Source organism: Myotis yumanensis, unplaced genomic scaffold (assembly GCF_028538775.1).
Source record: "Myotis yumanensis isolate MYYU_CA2020_CCGP unplaced genomic scaffold, mMyoYum1.0.hap1 SCAF_17, whole genome shotgun sequence".
In the NCBI taxonomy this organism is placed as follows: Eukaryota; Metazoa; Chordata; class Mammalia; order Chiroptera; family Vespertilionidae; genus Myotis; species Myotis yumanensis.
In genome coordinates, this window is record NW_027223768.1 from 28800293 (window position 1) to 28820077 (window position 19785).

General features: G+C 51.8%; 1 protein-coding gene across 2 annotated transcripts; it reads left to right on the forward strand.

The window, feature by feature from the left end:
* Positions 1 to 2543: 2543 nt before the first annotated feature.
* Positions 2544 to 15149, forward strand: BATF3 (basic leucine zipper ATF-like transcription factor 3). 2 transcript variants are annotated; one of them, XM_070396122.1, is made up of 3 exons: positions 2544 to 2655; positions 6228 to 6332; positions 14566 to 15149. In XM_070396122.1, exons 1-3 carry the CDS (start codon positions 2593 to 2595, stop codon positions 14749 to 14751), a joined length of 354 nt encoding a protein of 117 aa, XP_070252223.1. In that variant the 5' UTR covers positions 2544 to 2592; the 3' UTR covers positions 14752 to 15149. The 2 variants fall into 2 exon arrangements, with proteins under 2 accessions (XP_070252223.1, XP_070252222.1); XM_070396121.1 differs by lacking the exon at positions 2544 to 2655 and adding an exon at positions 3069 to 3235.
* The last annotated feature ends 4636 nt before the right edge of the window (positions 15150 to 19785 follow it).

Sequence of the window (19785 nt, forward strand, 5' to 3'; positions counted from 1 at the left end):
TTGTAAATACAAAATATTTTTAGATGTTAGCACAATAAAATATTTTTCAAAAAGTTAAAAAGGACAAGTAAAAGTAATGATTTATAATTTCTCCACCACCACAGAAAAGCTAGGATTTTTTATATATTATCTTCTAATTTTATTCTCATATACATATGCTTTCTCATTGTGGTATAAAACACACAACATAAAATTTACCATCTTCATCATTTTTAAGTGTACAGTAGAGTTGTACATTCATTTTTACATACATGTTCTATTTGTACTTACTGTATCCTGGTTTTATTCTCACTGTACCTCATATCAAATAAATCTTCCATGTGGCAAATTTGTCTGATGCTTGTAATTTTAAAGATGCATAATATTTCTTTCCATTCCATAACTATAAGATGTTATTGAACCATTCACCTATCATTGGACATTTATGCTGCTTACAAATGTTCATTCTTCAAATGTTATGAATTTTTAGTGCTTATAGTATTTTTCTCTTTAATATTTCCGATGATCTTCCTAGCTTGGTTTTCTGGGGAAAACAAAGTAAGAAGCGACGACTCTTGCCTGGTTTTTAATAATTCAACAAAATTGTTTTCCAGTTGGTTTGTACCAATTTATAATGATGCCAGTGAAATATGACAGTTCTAATTTCACCACTGTCACTGGCATTTGATACAACCTTGATATTTGCTAATTTAATATTTTTAAAGGTTTCTCATTTTAATAAATTTTTAATATCTACTTTCCTTATTTCTTCTGTTGGGAAATGCCAGTTCATGCCACTTGTGCAGTTTACTTTTGGGAGGTTATCTCAGAATTTTTTTCGTTCCTTTTCATGGACTGTACATATACTAAAATTTTTAACCCTTTATCAGATTTACCATGAACATTTCCCCCATCTGTTTGTTTTTAAATCTTTGGTCACAACCGTCATCTAGAACAATTTAACGTTCTTTGGTGGCTCAGATCTTTCCCATGTGACTTCTCCTGTCACAGGTTGTCTCAGAAAATTCTCTCCATGGAACTTTCCCAGGGCTTTGATGTAGGATTGGATTCTGTTGTACCTTCCTGATTTTATTTTCTACATCTAATCATTTCATCCATTCATTTTGATGTATGAGGTGTAGGTCAAACCGATCTGTTCCTTAAATGCTAACAAGCCTCCTCCTTGAAAGAGAGTTGAAGGAACCCTTGAGTGACTAGGACAGTGGGCCTATGTCATATGAGGTGTCCTGGTGTGCTGGGCACGGTCCCAGGCTCGGTGGAAGCTATAGCCCCCAACGGACTAGGAACGTGAAGAGGCTCAGTGGGAACAGAAGAGTGGCGACTACCGGAATGAAGCGCGGGACTGCACCTAATATCCACTGTTTTTACCCTTTTCCCCCATAAACCTAAACACTGGGGAAGGAAAACACTTCTGAACATTGACGGCTTGTTAGAGTCCTTTTCCGTTTGCAAGAATGAGGGCTGTCAGGTGACCTGCTGCCATGAGTCCTGCGCACACTGTGTGCGCCTGTGCGGGACGCAGAGTAAAGGCTCCGGGCGACCACGAGTGATGCCCAGGGAAGACAAGGATCCAAGGGAGATGAGAAGGGAAGTCTAGGAGGCGGATAACCTGGTGTAGAGACGGCTCCGCCGTGCAGAATAGACGGTGTGGGGTCCGCAGTGTCACTGTGAAGGCCTGCGTCCACCTCCCGCCCTCCCCAGCCCTGCACCTCCACCCTTCGCGCCTTGGTCAGGGCCCCTGCGCGCACAGGATTCTCCCCTCGCCCTCCCGCCCAGCCGCGGCCAGGTCGCCAAGGTCGCGCAAGCTGCACCTCCCAGCATCTGCAAGGAGCTGGAATGGGAGGAGAGCCACGTGCACTGGATTGGGAGTCGGAAGTGCCCGCCTCCACGCCCGCTGCAGCCCAGGAGCCTGAAACCTTTAGCGACCGCCCTGGGACGCCACGTCTGACCCCTGGTCCTGGTCGCCACCCGCCCACACAGGTTCCGGGTTAGCGTTCTCGCCCGGGGCTCACAGTCTGCAGACCACAAACCCTAACCGCTCGCCTTTTTTTTTTTTTTTTTTTTTCTTTTTCTTTCTGGGACCTTGTACAACACGGCCTGACTATGCAACTCTCCACGGGCAGGCAGGTGGAGGGGGACCTGCGGCGTCTCTACTCCGTCCCCAGCTTGGCGTGAAGTCACCCAACTGAACCCCTAAGCAGAGCGGCTGCCACTTTCATCTTGAAAAAGAAAAACTGTTTGAGCTCCAGGTCCCCAAACCTGTCCACGGCCACGTCCACCGTGACCGCTTCGCTCTCCGGGCAGCCTCCTCCCCGCCCCGCACCGAGGGACGTCGTCCTCGGGGCCGCCCCGCAGCCCGGCGGACCGGAGGAGTGAGGGCTCCCTCAGAAAGGCCCTGGGGCGCCCCTGGCTCTCGGGGCGCGCGGTGGGCTCGGGAGAGCCGTCTGTCCCCTCCCGGAGCCGGAGGCCCCCGGGCGGGCGGGGGGAGCCCAGGGCGGCGGAAGGAGTGAGAGTGGCGCGCGCCCGGGTGACCGATCGCCACGGAGAAAGTCCCCCAAGACCCGGACCCTGGCGCCGGGGGAGGCGGGGCCGATGCGCAGGAAGATGCCGCGATGGGACCGGGAGAAAACAACCCACCAACCCCAAACCACCCACGTGTGTTTCTCACCCCGATTCCCTGAGAGCAGCCGAGGGACCCCACACAGGCTGCGCCTCGCCCGCCCCGGCGCCGTCTCCTGTGGGTGGGCTTCGCCTCCCCTCGGGGTTTCGGGGCCGCCACGTGACTTCCATGAAGCGCGGGGGAGGGGCGGCGGCCCGCCGCGGCGGGGGTGGGATTTGGGACCCCGAGGTGCGGCCCCAGAGGAGGAAACGAAGCGGGATGGGAGCCGGAGGGGGCGGGCAGACTCGGGGACGGGAAGGACCGCGGCCGGGACGGGGGTGGGGAAGCCCGGGCGGCGCGCAGAAGCTGCTAGAGCGGGGCGAGCGGGAAGCCCGAGGGGCGGGGCGGGGCGGGGCGGGGGCCGGCAGGTGCGGGCGGGGATGCGGGGGGGCGGGAGAGCGCGGGTAGGCAGCGCCCCGCGTGCAGGGCGCGGCGGGCCGCGCGGCCGCTCCTCCGCAAGGCTGCGCGGCTGGGCGGCGGGGCCGACGAGCGCCCGGCATGTCGCAGGGGCTCCCGGCCGCCGGCAGCGTCCCGCAGAGGAACGTCGCGGCGCCGGGGAACCAGTCGCAGCCGCAGGTAGTGAGCCGGGGGCTGGGGAGGACGGCGGGGAGGCGCGAGGAGGTGGTGCGGAGGCCCCGGGGGGCTGAGCGCTGGGTGGGGGCGTGGGGGCGTGGGGTGCGGGGTTGTCCAGGGGCGCGCGCGAGGACCCGCGGCGTCCAGCGCGGTGACCCGAGGGCGCCGACGCCTGCCCGGGAGGCGCACGGCCCACATTCCCCCGCACGTGGGGTCCGTGCGACTCGGCTGCGCGCGTGGCCCTTTCGGGAGCTCCGAGTGGGGCCAGGACGCGGAGGGGGGTAATTCAGCCCGAAGGGGCTGCTCGTGCCCAGGCGCTCCCAGCATCTGCCCTTGCAGGCTGCCGCCAGAATGGGGAACTCGGAGCGGTCAGCCCCGGGGCGCGGGGCGGGGGGCCTGCAGAGGGCGGGCGCTCCACCCCCGGCGCTGGAGGAACCCCCTCCGCGCTGTCCTGGCAACATTGACAGCTGCGTCCTCGGGAACCTGAGACCAGGCTGCCTGCGGGGTCGGCAGTGCGAGGCTTTCCATCAGCTGCTGTAGGACTGAGTCTTTTCCCATCGTTATGCGCCCCCACCTCCACCCCCCTTCTCACCTCGGTGTTGGCACATAGTGTCATTGGATGATGCTGGAGAGTCGCACAGGTCTCAGGTTGATCCTGGCTTTGCCACACAGGCTGAACAGCCATCGGCAGTTTTATTAACCTCTTGGGTCTGCGGTTTTCCCCACCTGTAATATGAGTACGTATAATAATTTCAACTTCTAATGTTTTTTTGTGAGGACGCATTGAGATATGGTTACTAATATAGGAATTTCTCCACTCGCTGCTCCCCTCTTTCTGCCTTGATAAATGTGTCTTCTGGGTTGTCAGGTGTGACCGTAGGGTAGCTGATAATCCAGTTTAGAATGGGGCTCCGGAGGGCAGGCTGCAGCCAGCTTCATTTTGCCCTATGACTTTCGGATTCTGAAGAACAAAGAGGCGTGATTTGGTGACGAGCACAATGGGGGGCTCGCTGACTCCATACCAAGTAGCAGCAACCTCAGCAGAGGTTGTTTCGGGCATACTGTGTGCTGGGAGCTGTAAGATAAAATCTTGTTTTATCTCATGCCGGCCTCAAGCTGCAGTTCTGGGCATGTGTCTCCAGGGCCTGGGACCATGCCTGGCACATGGCAGGTACTCGGTTAACATTATTGAAAGAACCGAATGAATCACACTTACAATAAATGAGAAAACCGAAAATTCAGAGAACAGGGTCCCCAAGACCATATTGACAATAGGAGGGGGAAAAACCCCCAGAAGCTGTGCAATTCTAAAGCGAAAGTTCTGTCCTCTACACCACATTCCCCGCCCCCCCCCCCTCCCCATGGTGTTCTGGTTTTGTGTACCAAGACTTCTTTGCCTCAAAGGAACTACATTTTAACACCTTGTATCTGTTTCCTTAACCCTACCCTAACCCAGGCCTCTTCCACTTGTTAATTCTTCTCCTTTATTCTTGCATATGCTAAAAGTTCTTTATCCCCATTACTTGGGGAAGATGCATGTGTCTCTATTTGGAAGACAAGGCCAAATAAAATGATCACTGATCACATTTATTACTGTATGTGATCAGTGTTTGCTTTCAATTCACATGGATGATTGAGTTGCTTTCCTAGGTATGTATCCCACTAACCTCTTGACTTTTGAACTTTTAAAAAATATATATATATTTTATTGATTTTTTACAGAAAGGAGGGGAGAGGGATAGAGCGTTAGAAACATCGATCAGCTGCCTCCTGCACACCCCCTACTGGGGATGTGCCTGCAACCAAGGTACATGCCCTTGACCAGAATGGAACCTGGGACCCTTCAGTCCACAGGCCGACACTCTATCCCAGCGGTTCTCAACCTGTGGGTCGCGACCCCTTTGGCGGTCGAACAACCCTTTCACAGGGGTCGCCTAAGACCATCCTGCAGGTCAGATATTTACATTACGATTCATAACAGTAGCAACATTACAGTTATGAAGTAGCAACGAAAATAATTTTCTGGTTGGGTCCCAACATGAGGAACTGTATTTAAAGGGCCAGAAGGTTGAGAACCACTGCTCTATCCACTGAGCCAAACCGGTTCAGGCGACTTTTGAACTCTTTAAAGATAGCATTCCCCCCTTGGCATCCTCTCACAGGGCTCTGAAAGCAAATGCTGCTCTCTTCTTGTTTTCTGTAACCGAATGAAGTGTTTTTACCATGGTCGGTACATTGTTCTCTGCCTGCCTGTTTCATGGTAACTCTTGGAGGATTTGATGAGGTTTGGTTAAATCTCAGATACAGCTAAGGGCTTCCGAGACACATCATCAATTTGCTTTCTGACTTGCTCTGACCTGTGAAACCAAATGCCAGTTGAACATGGTTCACGTGAGCCTGGTGTCAGTGGTGTTTAAGACCATTTGGCGTGCTGCTAGAGGTGTGTGGGCGCAGGGAGTTGTAAGAGTAACCGTGATCTGCGTGGAGTATTAAAAGCCCCTGTTTGTGTGTGGTGGTGTAAGGCCTGGCACACGGCAAGTTCCAGACTGTGGGTGCCTGCTGCCTTTTCCATTCTCAGATGAGCACCACCAACACCACAGCTCTTCCCGGCACACGCCCTGCGGGGTAGAGGTTGGTGAACGTTGGTGGAGTCCAACAGACCTGAGTTCCACTTCCCATTCACCCACTCACTAGCTGTGGTACCTGGAGCAAGTTCCTTAACCTCTCCGAGTTTCTAATTCCTCATCCTTTAAATGGCGGTCACACCACACATTTCTCAGGGTGGTCGTCGGGATTAGCAGCTACGCGCAGCCATAGCACCTGGGGAGTGTTCCCTCACGAGGGGCTACTGCTGCCCTATTGATGTAGCAACAGGCAGTACTGTGGCTGCAGGTGAGACGGCGGTGAAGGCAGTGAGCCATGCGGAGTGAGGAGAGAGGGCAGACGGGGAGGTGAAGGGTGTCCATGTCACTCCTGACCACACGTCTTCCCCCAGAGCCCTGAGGATGATGACAGGAAGGTCCGAAGGAGAGAGAAAAACCGCGTCGCTGCTCAGAGAAGTCGGAAGAAGCAGACCCAGAAGGCTGACAAACTCCATGAGGTGAGGCTGTGGTCGGAGCAGAGCCACGCTAGGGCCATGAAGACGCTCACATGCGGGGGTGGCCCTGATGTCACGTCCTGGTCATCACCAGTTTGGCCACATTCGCGTCTAATTCTGCTCTGTGCTTCCAGCCCAGTGCTCTGATTCTTTGCTCATTGGCCTCTTCATTTCTCCCTCATCCACTGGCTGCATCTCACACCCAAGTTTCTTTCATTATAAAATAAAAAAAGACCACAGACTCCCTTTTGAGCCTGATTCCCTTGTAAGCTAGTGCCCTTTTCTTTCCTTCCCTCACTTTTCTGCTTCTTAAAGAGAGACATGCTGGCTCCATGGCCTCAGTTCCCATTTATTGCCCAGTCCTCTGATTTTGTTTCTGCCTCCCTCCCCACCCAACATTCCCTCTCTCTCTCTCTCTCTCTCTCTCTCTCTCTCTCTCTCTCACACACACACACACACACACACACACACGCACACACTCTTCCTATAGAAGCTGCTCCCGCTGAGACCACTAGTCTTATCACCCTTGACTTTGCTGGACTATTTGACACCATTCATCCTCCCCTTTTAAAAAACCTTTTTCAAGGTCTTTAGCTTCTAAAAAAACAAACAAACAAACAAACAAACCCACATCTCCTACTTCTCCTGACCCTCTTAACCACTTTTTCTCTCAATTTCTTTGTTAGATTTTTCTGTCTCTGTCTGTTTTCTTAAATGCTGTTGATCAGACTCTGTCCTTGTTTCTTCTCACCCTGGAAAATTTAATCTATAAATCTGCTTTCCCATCATCAATCACTCTGGGAAAGACCTCTGTTCTAGCCATAACCACATCTCAAAGTTTCCCAGTGGGACTGCTGCAGGCTCCTCACATGCAGCATGGTCGTATTAGAGGGCCTGCTGACCCTGAGATAGTCCATTCTCACTGCCTTCCGTTTGTACTTAATGGAGCTAACCATCTTTCCCATCACCCAGATCTGGAACCTGGGATTTATCCTAAACTCTTCCATTTTCCTCGACCCCTGTGCATAACCCCACATCATCTCACGGCTAGGACATGGGCACTGCTCTCTATCAGGAACTGGCCTCAAAGGCATCCGAGGGTCTTTCCAAGGAGTGGGGCCCAATTCCAAGCTCTCGTCTTTGCACAGCGTTGGTGTGAACCACTATGATTTAAGTTGAACTCTCTCCTGCCAAGCTTTCTTGCCATAGATTGTCTCAGCAATCCAGTCTGGGGGCACCGACGGCAGAGGAGACCGGGGTGTTTTGAGGGGGAATGACAATCTCTGAAAACCCTTTAAGAATGAACAGAGAACCGAGTTAGGATGTATGTACTCCAGGGAGAGGAGACCCACTGATACAGCTTCACAGCGTGGCAGTAGGAAGGCTGGGCCCTGGGCTCTTCCGACTGGGGTCAGGGAAGGTCCTTCCCAGCTTTTATTAGTTCCATCACCTTTCCTCAGAAGAACTGCAGTGCCCCCTGCCTCTTTTCTCCCTCCCCGCTTCCTCCTAAAGCTGTCCTGCTTCTGGAGGGGACCGGGGGCTCACAGTGCATGGCCCTGTGTTAGAACACGTGCCAGGTGGACAGCTCGGGTCTTTCCCCTCAAGAAGCTTCTAGTCTAAGGCAGGTACGTTAATGTAAAAAACAAGAGGACACGCGGTTTTAAGTCCTGAGTGATTATGTGTATAGAGGCGAGTGAATGACTTGAACAAGATCTTTCATAGAGAAAGCTCAAGTAGATTCACCTCACAAATATTTATGAAGCACTGCTGTGGGCAAGGCATTGTCATTTGGGCCACAAAGGAAGGAGTGAGGTCGTGTTCCTGTCCATGGGAAGCACAGGAATTTCCGGGGAGTGTGTATTAGCTTCCTGCGGCTGCTGTAACAAAGTATAACAAATGTGGTGGCTGAAAACAACACAGATTTATTATCTTACAGTTTTGGAGGTCAGGTGTCTGAGATGGATCTCACAGGGCTAACACGAAGAGCGTTCCTTCTGGAGGCTCTGGATAAGAATCCATTTCCTTGCTTTTTCCAGCTTCTAGAAGCCTCTGTGTCCCTTGGCTTGTGGTCTCTTTCCATTTCAAAGCCAGCTGGCCAGTCGAGTCTCTCATATGCTGCATGGCGCTGACACTTTTTCTGTAGGCACATATCCTTTTCTGATCCTGACTCCTCACTAAAAAAAAAAAGACCTTGTGATTAATTGGGTCCATCTGCATAATCCAGGTTAATCTCCCCGTTTTAAGGTTCTTGACTTAATCACATCTGCAAAGGTCCTGTTGCCACTTAAAGTAACATAATCACAGGTTCTCAAGAGTATATGTAAACATCTTTGGGGGCTGTTATTCTATCACAGAAAGCAGCAGCGCGAATTTACTACAGAGTTAAGACAGGTCTTTCCATTTCTGTCCCTGTTTGATTCAATGACCAAATGAACCAGGTGCCTGGGAAACTTACCAGTAGGGGTGGTGCCGCACGTCCTCCCACATGCTCCCTCTTAGAACCGCAGGTGGAGGGCCCGTCTGCGGGGTTCCTCGCCTGTCCCGCTGTCCACAGACAGGACTGATTCTGCCAGGTGTCCTTTCCAGAAATGGGGCTGGTCGATCTGAAAGCCGGTCCCTCCATGGAAGCACACTCTCTTCTCCCCTTCCTCTGTGGAGCTAGAAGAATGCATGAGGATTGTGCGCCTGGCGGATCCCATCAGTGAGGCCAGTTTGGTTGAGAAACACAGCGTCCAGGAGGCCAGGACAGCGGCTCCATCCGTATACAGACCCCAAAGCTGGAGGCCTTCAGTTGCCGCTAACCACACCCACGTCACTGGTCACAAGAGGGTGTGAGGGAGCCGGTGGCGGGCTCAGGAAAATGGAAATATCCAATCCTTCAGTAGAAGAGGAAAGAGCAGCGTCTCTGTCCCACATGAATATTCCCTCCTCCTGCATTCCTTGCCTCCTTCCAGGGAGCACATCATAGTTTTGGGGATCTATGTTCTTTCTATATGGCCAACGTAGTGGAAAAAAAAAAGTAAATATAGTAAAAATCGACTATATTTTAAACATTGAAAAAAATCTTCCTATTGGGGGTAGGGCATCTGATAAAAAAAAATGTGGTGAGCTGAGGGCGGGGCACCTAGCATACTGCTGTCAGCCATGGCAGAAAGCCCCGCAGGCCCCCTGGGGCTCCCAGGCCACAGGTAGGATGGGAAAGTGAGAGGGGACACAGTGCGTGGAGGGGCCCGCTCACTGGGAGACGCCCAGGGCAGGAAACAGCCACCTGACAGCCGTGGCTGCCCGCTACTCCCTACGGAGATTTGAGTAAAGTCCCTGTCCCATACGCCTCTATCCCAGGCTCTGGGTAGCACTGCTAAACATCTCAGAGTCACTCAAGATCTTTATTTGCCTTTCTTGAATACTCAGAAGGGGAATATTTAGAGCAAGATATTTAAAATTCCCACCTTTCTCCTCTGCCTACCTCTCTCACTCACCTCCTCCAGTCCCAGCTCATCTAAGTCTCTCGGCCACCTCCCTCCCCTCCCCGTTCTCCATTGCCAAAGCCAGAGGACTGTCCTTCCAGGCGCCCCCTCCCCCGCACCCCCCCCCCCCCTCGCCCCCAGCCTCCCCGCCTTGGAGGGCAGGCCAGTGGGAGAGTGGGGACAGGCTAAGCCAGGGGAGAGTTTTGCCCTCAGGGTAGCAGTTGCTGGAAGTTGGACTGCAGTGGTGACAGCAGTTCCCAATGTGTACCTGTGGACCTCAGTGCTCTCTGTGGCTTTTTAAAGCACCCATTCAAGGCGCTGACACCTCTCATGGGGATTTCGACCCCCATTCATCTCTGGACAGTAGGCACACGCCTGAGTCCACACTCACAAATAGGAACCCAGCGAACACTCCAGCGCCCCAAGGCAGAGGCTGAAAGACGCTCCTTTCAGAAGTGGGTCAGACTGGTTGGAGCCAGGCACCGAAAGGCATAAGACTGAGAAAGAATTTTGAGTCAGAAAAGGAAGGCCGCGATGCCATCCTCAGGAGCCCCAAATGTCACAAACGGACACGTGTCTTGAGTAATACGGTTGTGGTATGTGTTGCCCCGGTTGTTCCAGATACTGCGTTTTCTAAGAGAATGCTTCACGTTAGTCCCCCACTTGGTTTAGAAACAGATGATGACGCCAAATTTTACCGCCCTGGCTGGTGACACACGTGTCTGCCGGGAAGGGGATCCGGGTAAGGTTTGGGAATAGACTTCTTGTAAAACCCTGAGTGCGTACCGCCCTTCTCTGCTGGTAACCGCCATGGGGACATTAGAGTCCAGGCACTGCCGAGGGAAGGTTGAATCGCTGTCGTTGCATGAGCATTGCCGTTGACCTTGAAATCGGGGGTCAGGCTCCAGTCTACGTGACCTTGGGAAAGTCACCGGGCCTCTCCGAGTTTCAGTTTCTTGCTTGTGAAATGGGGTCGTCCGTGTGTGGCTGTGTCCTGATGGCCATTTCCTCCCCGTCCTGTCCTTTCCTGCCTTAGTTATCAGTTCTGGTCCCTGGTACCCTCCTCGTCTTTTTTACCAGTCCTGATCCTTCCCTCTGCCTCAGAGGCCTCCTGGACCCTGAATATCGCCAGACAGCCCCACAGCCCCCAGTCAACCGCTCTTAGATGCCCAGACCAGGCTTGCTCAACCTTGGGGCCAGATAATTCCTTGTTGTGTGTGTGTGGGGGGGGGGGGGGGGGGGGGTTGGGTGGGGGTAGGGCTGTCCTGTGCACTGTAGAACCTGAAGCAGCATCCCCGGCCTCCGCCCTCTCGATGCAGTAGCACCCCTCCCCCAAACTGTCTGCAGACACGCTAGGTGTCCCCTGGGGCCTGACACATTGCCCCACTTGAGAACCACTGCCCTCGACAGCTTCATTTCTGAGCAGAACTGGGATTTGCAGTGACCTCACCACCTCTAATTTGTAGGTCTCGCTGCCTGGTGACCACGTCCTGGCAGATACCCAGGAAGGCAGCCCAGTATCCTCAAACCCTCCTGAGGCAAAGGACCTACTCATTCACCTCCAACACCAGTCGTTGAGCTAAACCGAGCATCTCTTTGGAAATAGCAAAGGGTCTCATGTTCCTGATTATTTTTCATGTCTGCGAAGTCCAGGGAATTTCTTCTCTGTGCGAAGGGGGCCTTACTCTTTCCCCTGTGTTCCCTCTCAGTGTTCTCCCCCCTCTGCTTCCTCCCCTTTTATTTTTTGTAGAACTGGTCTCACCTGAAGGAGATTTTTACTTCTTCTCTCTTTTTTATTCACACGGCTCGATAAAAGTCCCTCAGCATATTTGTGTAAAACTTAAATCTCAGAGGAGAAAGTCCCCTCGGAGAAGGCAGGCGAGGGGCCTGCTGGGTGCCTGTGCGGGCAGCTCTGAGCCCTTCCACGCTGGGGTTTGGGGGAGAGCAGTGGTACCTTAAGCAGCACGACTCCGTGTGGCTTCCAGAGACAAAGCTCAGAAGCTCACAGCGTCTCGTCACAAAATGCAGCAAATATGGAAAGTCAGTTTGGAATATTTGCCACAAGAGGAGCGTTCCCTATTCTTTGGAATCCTGTTGAAACGTTAGCTCATTGGAACCATTCTTTTCTATTCTCTGTTTACTTGGAAGTGGGGAGCATTTTCAGGTGTGTGTGTGTGTGTGTGTGTGTGTGTGCGCGCGCCTCTCACCCCTCTGCTGCAGGCAGGCCTCCCGGATGCCTAGGCTCCCACCCGCATCCTCCCATCCAGACCCTCCCCTTGCTCATGGAGGGCTTGGTTGCTGTGTTTGTAGACTGAATTCTGACTCTAGGACTGCAGCTTGTCAGAAGCCAGAGGAGAGCATGAGGAGTTGGAGGAGGGCTGAAGGCAGAACAGGGCCAATGTCCTAGTGATGCCGGACTGACCCCGGACAACCTGTAGGGAGAAGGGGTGAAGCCTGCTGCCTTGCCGAGTATCCCAGACCATCCTGAGAGCCTGCCTAGGAAAGAAAGGCAGGAGGCAGAGGACAGCAGTGGCAGTAGGGGTCAGAGCAGATCAGCCCCTCTGGGCCCCTTGTTCTTAGAGGGAGGAAGATGCCTATAGGGGAGGGAGGGAAGGAAAGGGGTAAGAGGAGAGAGAGGGCTGAGGGGATCCTGAGCACTGGGGCCTGTCAGGTGGGGTACAGGAAAGGGTAGCAGAGGCCCCATGTGCTATATACATTTCTGACCTTTGGAGAGAGACCTTATTTAAGATGGAATATGTTACAAGACTGAATAAGACACACACAATGAGAGATGTTTCCATTAGGTGCTATGATCATGGAAGCCTTCCTGGAGGTGGTGGACTTGAGCTGGGCCCACAGAGAGAAAGAGGAAGGCAGTCCAGGGGCAGAGTTGAGAATTTGCATGTGTCTTAAGAGCCTGCAAGATCAGATTTTTTAAAAGTGATATTTCTTAAAAATGACCGGTAAAAGAAAAGGTGTGACAGATAATAAGGTTGAACCCCCCTGCTCAGGAAACATGATATGCCTGGCACAACAAAGCCCAATAGTGTGAATCAATCTAGAAATGACTGTAAACAACATTTCAGCAAGACTTAACTAAGGTTGTCAGCCTTAAGAGGGCCTCTGCCATTGGCCAAGTACTGCAGAACTTATTCATGACTTGGCGGAAAGAAAGGAAGACCTGCTTGGCCTGCTTACCAAGCTCATGGACAGCGTAAGGCTTGTGGTCTCACTAAGCCAGGGGCCGACACAATCAAGATTCTGAAGGATCTGCTAGGCTGGAAGATGCTCAAGGGAACAGGGTGAAATGCAGTAGAGGTGGGTGTAAGGCCCATCCTCAAGCTCCAAAAGATCAATCGTCCTTAAAGTATAGACAGAGAAGCAGCAGATACAGACAAAACTTGCACTTCTCTGCATGCTCAGGGGGAGTCCCCGGAGCAGGGTGGCTGTGGTTTGGGTCTAGCCCAGTGCAGATCACCTGCACAATCTGCCCTCTGCATGCTCAGGCCATCCTTGGAATCCTGCACTGCATGTTGGGAATGATATTCTCTCAGAGCCCCTGGCAAATTGGAGCATGTGTTGGATGGCGTCCAAGAGGGCACAGGGACCAGGATTCCCACAACCCAAGGAGCCCAAAGGACCTGAGACCGTTGAGCTCAGAGAATACCTAAAGGGAAGTGGTATGGGGCTGCCTCCTAAGATTTCAAGAACTGCGATGTTGAAAAAGTATTGCATTTACTCTATGTGGTTCCATAAGGTGGAACCAAGCCCAATAGGTGGGTTTGAAGGAGAGAGAATTTTTGGATCAGTGCAACGAGGAGCTTCCTCATAGAGCAGCTCAGAGAGATGGCAGGGTCTGTCCTTTGAAAGAGAGAATGCTCAGCACAAGTTGGGCGTCTGAGCTAGAATTACACAGGGAAGGTTTCTACATCATGTGGGTTTGAGAGACCTTACTTAAGAGACCTTAGCCGCTAAGGCAGCGGCTCTCAACCTGTGGGTCGCGACCCCTTTGGTGGTGGAACGACCCTTTCACAGGGGTCGCCTAAGACCACCCTGCATATCAGATATTTACATTACGATTCATAACAGTAGTAACATCACAGTTATGAAGTAGCAACGAAAATAATTTTATGGTTGGGTCACAACATGAGGAACTGTATTTAAAGGGCCAGAAGGTTGAGAACCACTGCGCTAAGGGGTCTCTATGATCCCCTCCAGTTCTAAGCCCCTGTAAACTCTGCCGTAGAGGAAACTTAACACATGAGTATTGGAGCAAAGCCGAAGCAAGGGGTCTTTTCATCCATTTACTCAGTACTCAGCAAACATGTGTTATGTTCGAGGCACTGATCCAGGTGCCGGGGCTATAGCAGCAAACCCAGCAGAGACCTTTAGAAAACAGGTCAGCAGTTGGGGGAAGGGGAGGCTCACAGGGGCACTAGGGAACTTTCCGGAGTGGTGGAAGCATTCTGAATTGATCCACATAGTTACTTACATTTGTCAAAACTCACTGAATTATACACATAAGGTAGGTGTATTTTATTTTCTGTAAACTACACCTCATGGAGTTTTTTGCACAAAGGCCTGCCCTCCTGACCCTGTCCTCCTGGCGGGATGTGACTGAGTAAGCAAATGCACCAACAGTTATGAGTGGCAGAGGGGGGACAGGTTAACGAGAATGTTTTTGTGGAAAGGAGATGAGCCTCACAGCGCGGGTTAGATCTGCCAGGAGGAGGGGGAAGAAATGAAGTTGCTCACTCCCTCTTCCCCAGGAATACGAGTGCCTGGAGCAAGAAAACGCAGTGCTGCGGCGGGAGATCGGGAAGCTGACGGAGGAGCTGAAGCACCTGAGCGAGGCGCTGAAGGAGCACGAGAAGATGTGCCCGCTGCTGCTGTGCCCCATGAACTTCGTGCCGGTGCTGCGGCCGGACCCGGTGGCCGGCTGCCTGCCCCGGTGAAGCCCAGCAAGGAGCCTGGTCCTTTTCATACCTGTGAGCGGGGTTCCCTCCGCATCCAGGGGACCTGTGGCTGGGCCTCCTCCTCCGGTTCCTCTTCCTGGAGAGGCCGTCTTCTAGCTCCTCAGGGTGTTTTGTGGCTCATGGATCTTGGTCATCCCCCCACCACAGCCACATCCATGTGAGATGGGGAGGCACCTTCCCAGGCCTCCTCCTCGGAGCTCCGGGCCATGCCCACAGGCACCTGACTCTCAGAGCCTTGAGCGGATCCAGGTCACCCAGGTTGGGAGACCACCCTCATGACTCACTTCACTTCCACTATGGCAGCTACGAGGTTCCGCCGTTGTGCAGAATCATTTTCTCTAGAATTGGGTAATAAAGAGTGTTATTGTTTCTCTTTTTGGGCAAGTTCTTGGAATTTATTTATTTTTAATTTTTTTGTTAATTTTAGAGAGAGGGGAAGGAAGAGGGTAAGAGATAGAAACATCAGTGAGAGAAATATTGATTGGCTGCCTCCTGCACACCCCCTACTGGGGAACCAGCCCGCAACCCAAGCATGTGCCCTGATGGGGAATCCAACCAGCAACCTCTTGGTGCATGGGTTGAAGCTCAACCACTGTGCCACACTGGCTGGGCAAGTTCTTGGAATTTAGAGACATAATATATTTTCTCTTCCTGAAGGGGTGTCCACTGTCTCCTCACGGGCCTTGCTTCTCCCTCCTGGTCATCTCCCCTGCAGCCTCATCCAAGCTGGATGGGAAGGCGACTTTGGGGGGCTGCAGAGCAAAGGCCAAAGGGACTTCCCTGTCACCCCAGCTGGGTCACAGCTAGACCCGTTTAGCTTTCCTGACCGCTGATCTGCTCTGATCCCTACTGCCACTGCCGTCCAGCTGGCTGCTCACCCACTCCACTGCTAACCCCTGCGTGTCTGCACCTGCTGGCCCCACTGGCCCGAGCCCCGTGGCTCCAGATAATAACTCAGGGACCAATCTCCTTCCATTTAGTTGCTCTGTACCCCCAGGGCATTCCAGCCCCCCTGGATCCCCTACTCTGCCTGGGAGACTTGGGAGGAGGGGTCCATGGGGGCGGGTGGGGAGAGGCTACTTCTCAGAGGTGATAGGGGATCATTTTCTGCTCGTACTCCGTGGGCCAGACCTCAGTCCTACAGCCTCACCCGGCTACAGGGGAGGTCGGGAAATGAAATTTAGCTTCATGCTCAGGGTGGAGGAACTGGATTTCATGACTTACTCGTAGTCTCTGCCACAGAAGGTGCAGCCGTTGTCCCTGCCACCCCACTGAAACGGCCCACTCCGAGGTCCCAGCAAGCTCCCTAACTTCCCAACAGCCTACGATACTGGGTTCTGCATTTCTTCCTCTCTCTCTGCCTGCTTCTCAGTATAAAGGGGCTCCTCTTCTTGGGGCCTCAGTCCCCATCTCTTCCTAGACTGATACCTCCCCTTCCGTGCCCAGAACCCAGCTCTCTCCTGCAGGCCACCTGTATGTGCAGCTTCCCGTCATGAGTCTCACAAGCGCATCCGCTCAACACGTTCAAAGCTGTACCCATGACCCCATCGTCTTTCCTCCAAACTTGCTTCTCGGTCTGCTTTCACCTGTTTTATAAAAGGGCTCCATCACTCACCTGGTCAGGTTGATGGACAGTGCAGGTGCCCAGGTGCCCAGGTGCCCAGAGAGCATGACTGCTTTCTAACTCTCCACATCGTATGTGATTCCTCCAAGTTCCTAATGCCCCCACCCCGCCCAGGTCCAGCCACGTTGCTCCAGTGTGCCAATGGCCTGGTCTGCTATCAAGGACTTTATTCAAATTAGTTGCTGAACACTGGGGGTTGCCTCCCTAAGTTGTGCATTCATTGAGGTCGATCTCACATGTAGGGGCAGCTAGACCTTCACTTTTGATGTCAAAACAGTACATTTGGAGTCAGGGAACCAAAACTAGGGTAGCCCAGGGTGTGAGTCATGGTGCTGGGGCCAAGTCCCCTCTAAGACAACTGGAGATGCGACGAGAGTTCTGAAAACTAAATGTTCACTGAGCGTGGCTGTGAAGAATATTCTTATCAAGCTCCCATTAACATTAGGGCTGTTTCAGCTCCCCAGCTCCTATTCTGGCAAAGCAGAAAATCTGTATAAATCTGAGAACTATTCGATTATTCCAGGCGTAGACAAGGGGAGTAGACAAGTTGGTGGGATTGGATTTGCTTGGTTCTACCCACACTGCTGCTGTGTGCCAGGCCCTGTGCACGGCGTCTGCGCTGGCTGTTTGTTGGGTCGGGGGAGGGGCGGGAGGCTGAGAAAGTGTCAGCGAGGGAGGAAGCCCTTCCTTCACACCCACGCAGCCACACCACTTCCTGTCCGCAATCCCGCCCTTGCCTTGCACCAGCCCAGCCTTGAAGTCTGGGATTTCCATCACTGAATCAGGCCCCAGTTTTCACCCCAAACCTTGGCTGAGAATGATGACTCTAATGAACAGGAAAGTGAGAGGCCCAAAAGCCCCTCTCTTCTTTCCCATCAATGCTCGGGTTCCCACAGTCCCGTGGACTTACCAGGGCTAAGGGCTCTACCCTGGCAGGAGCTAGAAGAAAAGGGGCAGCTGAGAATCTCACTGACATGTCCCCCCCCCCCTGCACGCCCCCTCCCGCGCCCCGGAGGATCTGGCAGAGTCATCCACGACACAGCAAGAAGGCTCATAATAGAAGGCCAGGGAGCAGAAGGAAAGAAGAATGGAGAGGAGAAAGGAGAGAGAGTGAAGGGAAGGAAGAAGGGAAAGAGAAGAAAGGAAAGAAGGTGATGGGGATCTTTGAGCTCAGAACCGAAACCCTCCCTGCTGCTGGGGAAGTTATGCGGAGTCCCCAGGAGGGTATGCTATTGAAAGCCCCTCCCCAGTGAGAGTGGAGGTAGCCAAGGCCAGAATCTCTGGAAACTGCTCTATGCTTAGGGTCATGGAAACATTCCTGGATCACCCACTTGGAAATTGACCACCTTGATGGAATTGTCTCCCCGTCCCCCCTTCCCCCTCCCTGCCCAACCATTTGGGACAAAGAAGATTCATGTGGTTACTTTGTCACCGTGGACATCATCACCATCAGCCGGTGCCTGTGTGTGGCATGGCATGCTGGGAGAGCTTGTGTCCTAAATCCGGGGCTGTGTTCAAGGCAGACTCTGCCCCGAGCAGTGCATCTGCTCTTTTGGGTGCTCAGCATGACCTTTTCTGGTACAAGATTCTTAGGAAGATCAGAAATGTCATCACAGATCAGACAAAAGGCCACTGGCCCAGAATTCCAGCCACAACACCGAGGGAAAGTGAGGGAGAGTCCAGTGTTCGCATTCAAAGACACCGTCCTTAAATGCCAGAGGTGCCCTCGGAACTTCCCCGATTTCCCTTAATAACCCGCTACCTTATCTATTGTCTGTTAGTCAAGACTTGTCTTGCACTAGTTTAAGTTCTCAGCTACCATGGGCAGGGCGTCAGCGTTCGCTACAAATCCAGGGGGACCTGTTCATGGATAGCGCAGGTGCCAGGGCTCAGGGGCCCGGAGAGCAGGGCTGTTTTCCAGGCGTTCGCCCAGCTTCCTTGCAATCTTTCCTCTAGACAGGAGGGAGGCAAGGCAGAAAGAAGCACCTTCCCAAATGTTGTAAACCCTCAGAAGGCTCAGTTCGCCTGGCAGTACTTTTTGACACTGAGAAAGTGAGAGAGTTTGAGACCCACCAGTGGAGGCCCACCAGCATCCAGAGCTTCACGGAGGGAAAGAACCAGCGAGTGCACCTCGCAGCAGTTCTTGAACTGTGGTGGGGACTTTGCTATTGATTCTTTATTTATTACAGAACTTATTAATAGTTAACTACCTATTTTAACCAATTATTTATTTATTCTGGCAATAAACCAATACCTTTACTTATAAAAATAAATACTATGTAGTTTAAAATGATAAAATAATTTATTAATCGTTTGTTGTAATTACTTACTAATTAGGTAGTGTTCAAATAATCTGCAGTGTTATACCCATTGTGTGTGTCACAGGGAACAGGACCAGCAAGGGAAGACCCCCCAACACACACACACACACACACACACACACACACCTTAAAGGGCCACCTAATCATATAACTTCTAAAATCTCACCTGAAGACCTGTCTCAGTTTGAGCAGAAGAAATTTCATGATATTTTTCATCTGGTTGAATCAAGGAACACTCCTACCTAAATTCTAAATAACTATAAGTCAGGGGTCCTATTTTACTTACCCATTTATCTCTGGTTGCTAACCACAGCACCTACCCCAGGTGACTAGCACTAAAAGTGTCCGTTTGAATGACTGATTGAATGAATGGCTACTCCTTCCCTCATCTTCAGCTAGTTCAGTCCCTCACCCCCTTCCAACCCTCTAAAAATCACTTAATATTACTCTATTTATGATGTGAATTCCTCATTGTGGTTTCCCCATTTAAGAGCATGGACCTGACCTACTTCCTTTGTTCCTGTAATTCTTCATCTCGGTCAGATTGCCTGTTGTAAATTAGGGATTCCCATAAGTCAGCAGTGACGTTGCTTCCTAAAGGCCCTGCAACAAGAGTCGGAAGTGACAATAGGCTGGTGATGATAAGGTGGAGGCATGGGGTAGAAAATGGACAGGAAACACATCGCTTCAGTCATTGTCTTCAATTTTATTTAAACATTGTAAATAGAGCTATATTTTAATTTTTTTCCACAGTTGTTACTTTTTGTCTTTAATATTTGCTCAGGGTTACTTAACTTACCAGGTGTTCACTGAGGAGTTCATACCCGAATCACCAGTGCCCTGGTCTGGAGAGGGAAAAGGAATGAAATTGAATAGGTTGGTCTTGTAGGGGAAAAGTTCATGGGAAGAGGATGTGTTGTCTAGAGGACACCCCTCAGGTATTCCAATTACTGTCGTTCAGTGTCTTTGAGCCATTTTACAACTCTGTAAATTGTAGCTACTTGATATCAATACAAAATAATTTTTTAAAAATATATTTTATTGATTTTTTACAGAGAGGAAGGGAGA